The 12,277-nt window shown below is 41.2% G+C and overlaps 1 protein-coding gene across 3 annotated transcripts in view; it reads left to right on the forward strand.

Moving 5' to 3' along the window:
* The window catches only part of SEC23IP (SEC23 interacting protein), a 36,540-nt gene extending 31,281 nt beyond the window's left edge, over nt 1-5,259 (forward strand). The window contains exons 16-19 of one of the 3 annotated variants that reach the window (XM_031461868.2): nt 116-301; nt 976-1,135; nt 1,749-1,849; nt 3,767-5,259. In XM_031461868.2, coding sequence (XP_031317728.2) covers nt 116-301; nt 976-1,135; nt 1,749-1,830 — 428 coding nt within the window. In that variant the 3' untranslated portion in view covers nt 1,831-1,849; nt 3,767-5,259. Of the gene's footprint in view, nt 1-115; nt 302-972; nt 1,136-1,748; nt 1,850-3,748 lie in introns of all 3 variants that reach the window. The other 2 variants (XM_010997807.3, XM_010997798.3) reach the window with 2 other exon arrangements.
* The last annotated feature ends 7,018 nt before the right edge of the window (nt 5,260-12,277 follow it).

The raw sequence follows: 12,277 nt of genomic DNA on the forward strand, positions 1-12,277 counted from the left end.
AGGAGACTAACAGGTCCTGTCCAGTCTGAGAACAGGGTAACTTTTATCTTTATTTTTGTGGTGCAGAATTTTATTCAGTAACTAATAACTTGATGTATCGTCTTAATCTCTTTAGAGTTGAAAGAAAGTCTCTCTCGGATGGGATCTGATTTGAAGCAGGGTTTCATCAGCTCCCTGAAAAGTGCTTGGCAGACATTAAATGAGTTTGCCCGTGCTCACACCTCTTCAACTCAGCTGCAAGAAGAACTGGAGAAGGTAGCCAATCAAATCAAAGAGGAAGAGGAGAAGCAAGTAGTTGAAGGTAAATTTGACATTTCAGGCATTTCCAGTACAAATACTATTTCTGAACACAGCACACATAGATTATTTGATGATGCTTTTCCATTGTAGTCTTTTTTTGTTGAAATGTAGAGGTTCTTCCTATAAAGGAAAATCTAGTAGGGTAGCCTGTACTTCAAAATTCATGGCATCCTTTTTTTAAAACTGGGTTGTGGCCTGATAGTTGCTGAACTTTTTACTCTGCAATCTTAAAATGTTGTTGAGATTCATAAGGCCAGAGTAAAACGTCAGAGGTGAGAACTAAGTTGATGTTCAGTCATCTGAAAGACGCCCTGTGAGAAATGCTGTCTTGGTGCTGTGTCTAACCGTGTCGCTGTAGACTTTACATGCGATGTCAGGTCATTGTGCCGTGATGTTTTTGATTCTTTCGGATTCTAATTCTATTTCCTTTCTTTCTACAATGCTCTCTCACTCCTTTTCTTCAAAACCTCTGTCAGCTCGCTGGCTTTCTCCTCTCTCTCGGGAAACCAGCCCCTCTTCCCCTGGCTCCTTGGAGGGATGGGAAATGAGCCTGGTAGCTCCCCAGGTTGCTCCGTGTGTCAAGCAATATTCTCTTGAGCCCAGAAAGTCAGCTAAAGTCAAAGGATAATGATTAAGTGATTGACTTTGATATTGAAATGGTTTAAATTCTAGCAGAAAAGATTGTTGAAAGTCCAGATTTTTCCAAGGATGAGGACTACTTAGGAAAGGTTGGAATGCTAAATGGAGGCCGCCGAATCGACTATGTTCTTCAAGAAAAGCCGATAGAGAGTTTTAATGAATATCTTTTCGCTCTTCAGAGTCACTTATGCTATTGGTAAGTATTTTCATCTTTGTTAACATTTATGTGGCCTTTAGGTGCCAGCACATACAACAGCTTTACTGAGACCCTTGCTGATTTACTCTTTGATACGACAAATTAATTTGAATGCCTGCGTCTTCAAAATCAGTATTCTCCCCCTTTAGTGTAGTTCTCCACAAGATGGCAGCATGTCACCGCCTTCCACCAAAGGCCTTCGGTCCTTGCACGCTGTCTTCATAGGGATGCCTTTCACAGAATGGGAATGGTAGGGACTTTGAAAGCCATCCTTCCGTATACCCCCCGTCACCGAGGAGAACTGCAGCACAGCTATTTTGGAGCCGATGGGTTTCTATCCAATTTTTAAGGATAGCTCTGAGATAACACTATTTTATCTTCATTTGCCCTTCTGAAGTAGAGCTGAATAGAACCAAAGCTGCATTTTCCACCTTTATGCGTAGAGGTTAATTTCTCCTAATTACCTCTTAAGTAAATGGGCTTTTCTTTTTTTTTTCTTTTTCTTTTTTTTCATTTTTCAGCTTTATTATGTAGAATTGTTACAGTTTGACTGCACACATACAATATATTGTAAGTATACAATACACTGCAAATGTGCTTTTCTCTTTGATAGGGAATCTGAAGATACTGCACTGTTACTACTTAAAGAAATTTATCGAACAATGAACATTAGTCCAGAACAGCCCCAGCATTGATTGGACTTCAGTTTCGCTTGTGAGTTTATTATGTGTATTGATTCTGAATGTTTCATTCTGAAGCCTTTTTCATTGAGTTGGAGACTATAATTTTCTCTTCTGTTTCCTCTTGAGTGTTTTTCTTTTGTCTTTTCTTTTTTTAAAATTCAGAATAGAGACATTAAGGAAAGGAATTGGTTTGCAGTCTATATTTATGACTTGTTATAATCTTTCTAATTCTGCATAGAATTTTAGTCCTTTTATTTTCAGTTTCTTTTAAAAATAAATTCCCAGGAATATCAGTTAGGAATTCCTCTGGTTTTAGGTAACAGAACTGAACTCACAAGATTGTAAACAAATGGAAGTTTATTTTTCTGACGTGACAGGAAGGTTCATCTGTTGACTGATGTCATTGACACCCAGATTGTTTGCATCTTTTCACCTGTTTGTTGCTTCCTGTTGCCTGGTAGTTACAAGAAGGCTCCCATAGTTCTCGATATCATGTCTGCTTTCTTAAATAGTTATTCTTTTTGGCTGGTGCCATATATTGAGTAATGTACCCTTTTGTCATTGGTTTGCTGTTTTTATCATATGCTGTGGTTTGATTTTTTTTTTAAGTCATATGCCCAATATTTGTTTTCTAGGCTTTTGCAAATCTCTTCCATTGACTTATTTATCTGTCTACCATATGTCACTGATTTCAAGTTATAAATTTTCCACATTTGAACATCTTTAAATTTGGAATTCATCTTAAAATCAACTGTTGCCTGGATGGAAGTTGAGTTCTTCCCGAGAGGGTTTGAGTTTTCTTCTGCCAGGCACTGGGTGGCACTACCAGTCTGAGTCTGCTTCAGCTAATTTCTCTGCTTGAGATTGTCTTAGCCTGTGCTGGTAGTGTGAATTCAGACGACAAAATTTGGAGGTAGGGCGGGGGTGGAGGTACCAGTTCAAACATCAAGGAATTTTCCCCCTTCTTCCTGTTGTCAGGGAAATAGTGTGCAGACTTCTTTGCCATCCTTTCTGGAGGAAGTATTATTTATTTATTTTTTTACCCATAATTGAGGCTGTTGGCATTTGGTATCCTCACCTTCTGTGAAGATCTCTGTCTCCATTAGATTTCCTGCCTTGGGCGTCTTGTCTTTTTGCATGGTACATAAAATAATGCTGCGTCTTAAAATGTCTTAGATTCAGTGAAATATAGTGTTTTAGTAGTTGTAACTTTGTAGTTTTTAATATCTGGCAGTGCAAGTTGTTAGTGTGCCAACATCTTGGCTGTTACTCCAAATGAATTTTGAAATTATTTAAGTTCCCCCAACTTTCCCTCTGCACACACAAAAAAAGCAAAACAAACAAAACCCAAACAATAGCAGTCTGAGGATTTTGATGTTATCTGATGTGAAAAATTAAGAACCTTTCATTTCACACATGATTTGTTCACCGTAACTGTTTTATTCTTATATTTGGTTGTAAAATTTAGGCAAGAACTTAAGTTCCTAGTACTATACTGATACTATAAAATGGTTAATTTAAAATATTAACAGTCCTTCTGCATATGGTTTGTTCAAGCGTAGACAGTTCTGCTGAATAATTCTTTTCTGTCCTTTAATCCTTTTTAGAATTGTTCTTTAAAAAGCCACAGATTAACCTGACAGATAACTCACTTCACATTTAGTCTGTATATTTTCTATACACGTTTTTTTATGAAGATCATCGGGTTGGTTAGTCTCCCCGCACTCTCCCCAGGGCCCTTTTGTCCCCCAGGAAGGCCTCTCTGAGGACTTGTGCTCGTAGATCGTGTTCTTTGCGAGCAGTTTGCTGGGTTTGTTTAGCACTTGACAGTGTGTTCTTTACTTCAGGAAGGGGCAACAATGTGCTATTTTGTTATTACTGTAAGTTTGTATGGTTGACCAAGCTTTATTTTTTTCTTTTTCTTTTAAAGACTTTCTTGTTTTTACAGAAAGTCGCAGTATATATTACATTACTGAGAAAACCCAGGACATCCCCCGTCTGCTCCTGTGATGGATGACAGAAAAGTGACTCCTTGACAATTGCTCGGCTATAATTCTCAGATGAGGCGTTCATTTAAAAGAAAACATACAGAACAAAAAAAAAAAAATCAGCACCACATTTGGACAGTAGAGATGAGAAAGTGAAATTATAAAAATGATGCAGTTAGAAACTCCTCAGATCAGTTTAGTTGTACAGTTATCAAAGTAATATGTGATATCAACAAAGAAACATTTGTAGCATGCAGATGGTTGTTTGTTTCTTTAAAAACTATTGTCAGTGGGCTATTAAACTTGCATTTTTTTAAGTTAATGTAGTATGTTCTTTTCTTCAACTATGGACTTCTTGAGAAACTATCATAATACGGTTTTTTAAAAATTTATGTTCTACTTTAAATGTGAATTGTAGTTCTGGGCTGCTTTAATGAGGGATCATTTGTATTTGTTAAGAGGAGGTAACCAAGATCGCTTCTATTCCAAGTTGCATCTGAAGTCTTTGTGAAGCCTTTCAGGCTGTTGCTGACAGCGAGTTGTGGAAGGAGGTGCGATGCTCCTTACTTCACCAGAATCCTGGAAGTGCTCTCCCAGCACACTGCCACCAGGAGAAGAGGGGAGCAATGAGAGGTTGTCCATGCTGTAAGCTGAGGTAGCTATGTGATCACCTCACTGCTGAAGTTCCAGTTAAGTGAGAGCCAAGGTAGATTGGTTTTTGGGTTTTTTTGCTTTGTGTTAATTTCACTTATACCAAAGGGTTTGAAAGTATGAAATGTATTGCTTCTAGACTATAACTCTACTTCATGAAAAGACTGTTCTGTAATATTTTGTTTTACTATAACTTCAGATTATCTAAATATTTTCCTAATACTACATGGGAATGCTGATTTTCTTTTATGCAGTAGAAACATTTTACACTGTTTATTACATAGTTCTCATGGAACATAGAATTTTTTAAAAGCAACATACAATACACATTTTTTTGTGTATATATTCTAATTAGGGTGAATAAAACAGTAATATCAACACATTTTTTTAAAGCAGAAAACTGCTATATTTTTCCTGTCTTCCTTAAAAGTATTCCTACGAGGTCAGTGTTCATTTACTTTTCATTGTGAGTACCTGCTCTATAGTTAATACACAACTATAGCATTTGCTCCTAATAATGGAATTAGGAAACGGTAGAATTTTTGAGCTGCAGTTGACCCCAGACAACATGTATTCCAACCCCCTCATTCTGCAGCTGAGAACAAGACACTAAATGCCTTTCTCGGTCTGCTGGGTGGCAGATCTGGGCTGGAATACAGTTTCACTGACTCTTCTTGGCCTTCATTTCTCTACACCAGTGCTATTAATTTTCACTTAATTTCCTCTTCCCCAAATTGATGAAATAAAGAAAAGGGTTATTTATGTATATTTTAATAAAATCCAGTTTGATTTTTCAACTTAACACCTGGTTTTGTCTGTATTTTTCAGCCTGTGTCTTAGGAATTTTGGGCAGAGGGGAAGGAAGGAACACTTGAACCAGTGTCCATAGTAGGAATGTGTACCAGCTTAGTTTTAGGAATCTGGTGATTTTAACACTCGAGGAAACGTAAAATAGCACTTTGGGGATGACTCTTTTTGTGGACATATATTTACGTCACTCTTAAAAAAATTTCTTAAAAAAAAAAACAAAACTAAACCCCAAACAGTAAGTAGGTCTGAGGGTGGAGTCTGTTTAACTTATTAGCATATTGTTCACTGTTGTAACCACCATGCCCAGCACAGAGTCTCGCCACAAGGTACAAGTTGGGACAAATACTTATTGAATAAGACAGTTTTAAAAATTAAAAATAGAATTAGAGACCTTAGAAAGGCCATTCAGATCAGTGGGTTGTTTACCAAGGTTTAAAAAGTAGCAGAACCCTTGTCAAATTTCAGTGTATAAACTAGGTGAGAGAATAGCTGCCGAGTCAAGCTGGGCCTCCTCCTTGTCCCCAGTAGCTCGGCCCCTCCTGGGAACCTCCGACCCCAGCCCTGGCCTGGGTTAATGCCCTCATTTTCCTCAGATGGGAAAAGTCAAGTCTCTAGTTATTCTGAAATTGTTTTATATGCAGAGTTTGGGACTAAAATTTAAAAGCGTCAGTGTCTGAAACTGAAGGGCAAAGAGTCGTCGTAAACCTGCTGAGATCTGCCTGGGCCTGGTTTGTTAATGTGGTACATAAGGGGAGGAAGCTGCTTTCCAGGTGTGATGGGCCTGTGCGTTCCATGAATCCACCAGATAAGGATTTTTCTCAACACCAGAGTGTGATTATAATAATAGGAAGCTTCACAGATTATGCTGATTTTTGAGGTAAGTATGTTATTGAAAGGTGTGATCTGCATAGACCCTTGAAAGTGAGGACATTAGATGGTAGGTACCACTATCCTGGCAGGGGTGATCATATACTTGAAATTTTAACTCACAACATTATACGTAGAGTACTGGAGATCAGGATTGTCCCAGAAATTCCAGAATGATTGGTCTTGGTATTTATATTACCCTTGTTTCAGGTTTTTATGACTTGAGGCATCTGAAGTACCTCAGTGCTGAGCCTTAGAATTTACCAGGCAACATTCTGGTGGTGACTCGTTTCCCATGGAGATTTTGCAATCTAGGAAGAGGGCGAATTGATCTGCAGACACTGAGTGTTTTGGTTTTCCTCCAAGTTAATGGATTTCATTGTAGCTTAATTTGGGACTGGTTAGTTTTGAGTCAGTCACGCTGCGCTGGATCCTGTAAGGGGGTGAGCTGATCGGGTTCAGTTCCTTTATGTGCTGACACGGCATTCCTGCTGTGGGCCATCTCCCTGCAGAGCACTGGATGGACTGTCAGTTGACTTGTCTCCTTGGTATTTCTACAATTCTTTCCACAGGTTGTCAGTCTCATTCTGGTATTTCACCTCTAAAGTGAGCTTACCAAAATTTGATAGCGTAATAAAGAGCTCTGATACCTGTCGGCAGCCTTAAATGAGTAGGCCCTGGGGCCCAGGCCAAAGTTCACAATAGCTTGCACCTGGTAAGGGGTAACTACACACATGGGCTAGTAGCATGAGTCAGCCTTATGAACACCACGCATGCGCCAGTGCGTGAGTCCGCATTATGAACACTACGCATGCGCCACTGGTATTATGCAAGGACAAGTGCGTACACCTGAGTGCCGCCTGGGGCGCGCGCAACCCGTTGACACTGCAAACAAGCTCCATGTCGGCTCCTTGCGCCTTCTTTCAGTTGGGGCAGCTCACCTCCTCGGTTCCCTCTCCAGCCCTCCGCGGCTGACAATACCCATCTGCCTTTGGGTCCAAGCCCTCCATCTCTGAGCTGTGAGTCCCATGCAAGATTTTTAACCCCCTAACCTCTCTGTCAGGTGTTTTTGGCTTTTGGTCAGTTCCCTCTTTCATGAAACTCCTCACCCTCATAGAGCTGTTGTGAGGCTTAAACGGAAATATGAGTGAAGCGCATTCAGCAGTGCTGGGCACATGGCAGGCTAACTGTCACTACTATTACTTTCTCATGAGCACTCAGGTTCAGGGAAGACCCAGGTCTTTGTTGCCAGGTCACTGCCGCTTCCAGTCCTCCCTGGGTTGTACTTGGCCAGGTTTTTGTTGGTGGTGGTGAGAGCTGTCAGAGAGGGTCTGAGCATCTTTCACAGAAGCCCAGGTATCCGCAGGCGTGTGGGAAGTGGAAGCGGGAGGAGGTGCAGGTCACTGGAAAAGAGGACCCGAGCAGGAGGGCCAGCCGAGGTGGGAGTAGGGGCAGGGATGGTGACGCTTATTTGTCTTCATGCAGGTCAGTGGGACTCTTAGAAAGCACCTTTGAGTAACTTCCCCATGCCCTGACTCTCTAAGTTCATTTTGGGATATGAATCGAGATACATGTTTTTCCTTCGTAAATTCTGCCTTCTTTTCTAGTATTTTATGTTCTTGCTTTAAAACACCAGCTCTATTGCAGTTTCTCCCAAACCTACTGGCCCCACAAAAACTCTGAGAGTGACTTTATGTTGCTGTTAACACTAGTGGGCACTGGTGAGATAATGCAGCCTCTGCATCAATGCTTCCTTCTTTCGTCTCAGATCAAGTGACATGAGTTTGGGCAGCATACACGTTTAATATGACAGGAAACTATCACAATATATGTTCAATACAGGAAACTATGGGCATGTAAAACAGACCAAGGATTAGCAAGGACACATCCGTGAGGTAGTCCAGTGCTGCATACTCACTAGGGTTCATTCAGGTTCACGGACATGTGGAATTGGTGTACGTGGGATGACCCACTATGTTTTTCTTTTGTTTCTTATATTAAAGAGACTTTTTAAAAGGTTTTATTAGAAATTTTCACATACTCAAAAAAGTGTGGAGAGTGGTGTAATGAATCCCCATGTACGTTCCCCTCCCCTAGCCTCAGTGGTGATGTCAGGGATGGCCTCTCTGTAACCTAAAAGGCAGGTAAGTAGAGGCAGCCAGGGAGAAGAGGGGAAGGAAAGTGCACTTAAGACGTGGAAAGACATGAGGTAGGAAAGAGCATCGCACGTTGCAGCAACTAGGAGAGATTAAGTTGTGCATGAAATGCGAAAAGAGCTGTTTGTGTTGAGTATGGTTTTCATTAAAATTGTTTTAAGACTACATTTCTAGGGGTGCTTTTCCGTTTTGTAAGCCACTTAATAACATTCACTCTTGTTGAAAGGTGCATGGTTTGGAATATTGGAAAGTGCTCGTTACCAGCCAAGATGCATTCCTTTCCCGTGCCTCGCAAAGCCTGTGCCCAGCTGTTTCTCTGAGACCCATTTGCTTCTCTTTCCGGGGTATATTTATTAGTCAGGAGTTGCAAAGCTGTTTTGAAGAGCACTTCTGATTCCTGGAGAAACTTGAGATGAACGAGGCTGCTGTAGTTCTCTGAATGTTCCTCTCTGAGATAGAACTGGGGAGGGGAACTTGTGTATTTTGGGTGCCGGCGGTGCTTCAGTCACTGTGCACACTCTTTCATGTAACCTTTGCAGAATCCCCAAGGAGGTGGGGTTATCCTTATTTTACAAATGAGAGAGCCGAGGCTCCCAGAAACCAGCCATTTCACAGTTAATGGCAAGGCAGAATCAAGTGCACTTAAGCCTCCAAAATAAAACTAAAGGGAAGTCTACTATAGAAAGATACTTGCAAATCAACTACCTGCTGCTTTTTGGAAGCACAGAGGCAGTCACAACCTTCCCCCGCTTTTTTTTTTTCTTCCCACTAGCAAAAGCATTTTCAAAGGACACCTTTGAGAAAAGGATACGTTTTAGGAGATGTGGATAATATTTGCCTTGTTGTTTTTGCCTGAAGTACTTCTTTTTTTTTTTTGGATGTGGGGGTAAAAACCTCATGTTAATGAAGATTCCCAAATATTCCCAAGGACCTAGATGTTTGCCTAAGTACCTTTGGAACTGAAAAGGGAGGAATAAATGTGAGATGGTCTTTTGTCCTTAAAGAAGAGTGTGGAAGTGTCCTAGCCTGTCTGTCCACCTGACTGTCTCAGGGACCACCCCCAGCTTTTATCCCCCTTGGGTTGTGTAGGGAGAATAGAGTCACTCAGGCTCCCTCACTGGACATCCAGAGCCCAGTGACTCAGCTGTACTACCCCGCATGCGCGGTACCCGGATAGTGTTATATAAGCATGACTTGCGCCACGCATGCGCACTGGTTAGCTCCTAGCCTCGTTGGCCTGACGCCGGCTTGTTTGCCTTGATATACAAGGCGGACGGGACTTGCTGCCGCCGCCATTAAAACCTGTGTATTCCTCTGCTATAAAGACATGTCAGAGATACCCACGGCTCCGGCTCCGGGAGTGTTCTTCGGTCTGCTGGAATCCGTGAACCTGCCAGGCCTTGAGCACCTGCAGTACAGGTTGGATCTCCATTCTCACTTCCTTCACCCTGATGTTCCTTAAGACTGGGCAGCATAGACAGCGTCCTGACCCCACAGTGCACCCTAAATCCTCTGCCCTCTCAGCTCGCCCTCCAAAGCGGACGCCGGCTCTGCGGTACGTCCGGGGGCGCTTTCCTTCCCTGGTTCGGAATTTTCCTGAACTCCCTGCTCTTCTTCCCCAGCCTCTCTCTGGCCTTGCCTGATACTCCCTGTGTGTGAACGAGGCTGGTTATTCATTCTCCCAATTTACTGTTCCTTTGTCATCCTTTTTCTGCTACTGCAGGAGACGGAGTCCAGGGCTCCCACCTCCACAAAGCCTCCTTCCTCCCTACAGACACCCTGACGGGCGCTGTTTCCCTTGAGCCCTGTGCTTCTCAGTGATACTTAATTGACATTCGTTTTACCCTGGTTTGGTCTCAGGTGTCTGAACTCAAAAAGCACCGTTCAACAGGGGAAAACGACTAACCAGGATGCCGTTTTCTGCTCTCAAAGGAAGGCAAACTCAGAGGGCACAGAAACGCTAACAAGAAGCCCTTTCCTCTCCTCTTCCCTGACATCTGCAGCCCGTGCCACGCGCTTCTGAACCTGCACCGCTCCCCAAACACAGTGGGAACGTTAAGGTTTCTCACAGTTACCTCTTGACCCACGTGAACATCCATCAGGTAAGAGGAAGATGCCCAAGATACCCTGTGACCAGCATGAGTGGCTTTCAGGCTGGCGAGGGAAGGAGATGCCCGTTTCTAAACATGCAATTATCTGGTGAGGAGTACTTTTTCAGGCTGGAAGTTCACACTCACACTAAGGATCTGAATTTAATGCTTTTTGTTCCTCTGAATTAAAAACTTTATTACATGGCTTTCCTTGTGGAAAGATATATTCATGTAATGCACCCCCTCCCCACCCTCTAGTATCATCATGTGTCAAAATACTTAGTTTCTGTAAATAATACCCATGATAGCTTTACTTCTTTACTTTTTTGGTTACCATCCAGAAATCCTTAACTTGCCTGTTTTGAAGTGTCCCTTTTATGACATTCTCATTAGAACTTCCTTTGGGTTATGTTTGGGTCATGTGTGTGAGTGGGAGAGATTTTGTTATTTTAATTCAGCACTGGAGTAGGTAACTCTTCAGTCTTACATTTGAAACATACAGTTGTAACAGAAAGTTGGCCCTTTTTTTGAGACTATGTCTCATGTCTTTTCGCTAAAATGCCTTTCATTTAACTTCTTTCAAAATTAGTTTTCTGATGCCACTTTTCATTTTCCATCAAATTTCAACATCAAGCCCTCATTGCCCCCTTTTTTTCCTCTTTCCCGAATCAGGTTTGTCAACACTTGAATCCAGTATGGCTGTGGTCTTTGGATGACTGTATGTGATTATCTCTCTCTCTCATCACTTCTCATTGCCTGGGGCCTGTGGAGTTTTATTCTCTAAAAAATGACAATGTTTTGCCAACTGAAAATGATAGTTTACCTCAGCTGTTGTCAAACATGGTGAGTTTTGAATCAGTGAGTTTGAGTCTCAGTTTACTCCAGAAAAAATACGTAAAGATTAAGGTTTCTGAATCCTTGGGCATCTTTAGTTGAACATGTGCTGTTTATCTGCAGAGAATTAAATCCAGTCTGCTGGCTGGATTTTAGAGTCATGTCTGTTACCACTTTCTTTGGAGCTGAAAGAGGAACTTCGACTCTACTCTTGGTGTATCTTAAAGTTCTGGAAAGAACTTCCTTGAATTGCAAGAGTGATTATGTGCAATAACTGGAACTAAATTCACATTTCCCAGGACCCAAAGGAAATGAATATTTAAAGAAGTTTTTATTTTATAGATGTTGTTTAGTTCTGCAGAGTGCAGATCCCAACCAGCTTTCAGGTGCTCACTTTTTATGTCTAGAAGTAAGTCTCCCACCCTTTTTAGCTGTGACGGAAATTGCTTCAGATTTTCTTTGATGAACTTTTAACAACGTACAAAATGTGAAAAGGGCATGAACGGATAATTCACTAAAACAAAACAAAACAAACTAGTACAGTTGAAATAAAATCTTCATCCTCTTTACTTAACCTCAAAAATACAAGTTAAAATGTAATAAGCAGACTTCTTAAAAAAAAAACTGTTCATCCTGGCAGGGAAAAAAAAAAAAAAGGATGGACACAAAACTTCATACATTGCTGGCAGGAATATCAATTGTTATTTCTTTTCCGGAAGACAGTTTGGTGTAATATGTATCAAGAACCTTAAAATGGTCCATACCTCTTAACCCAGGAATTTCATTTTGAGAAAGAGAGTCTTAAAAAAGAATGTGTGCCTAGCATGCACGAGGTCCTGGGTTCAATCCCCAGTACCTCCATTAAAAATAAACAAACAAATAAAACAAACCTAACTACTTCTCCCCCCCCCAATTTTTTTTTTTAAAAAAGGGCAAAGATTTATATACACTGGGTTACTCATCATGGAAGAGTTACATAGTGTGAAAATGTGGAAACAAATGTTGCATTTAGTTCGAAATTAGATGGTCAGTTTGGGAAGAAGTTGGAGGAGAAGAGGAGGAA

This window comes from Camelus dromedarius, chromosome 8 (genome assembly GCF_036321535.1).
Source record: "Camelus dromedarius isolate mCamDro1 chromosome 8, mCamDro1.pat, whole genome shotgun sequence".
NCBI classification, from domain to species: domain Eukaryota; kingdom Metazoa; phylum Chordata; class Mammalia; order Artiodactyla; family Camelidae; genus Camelus; species Camelus dromedarius.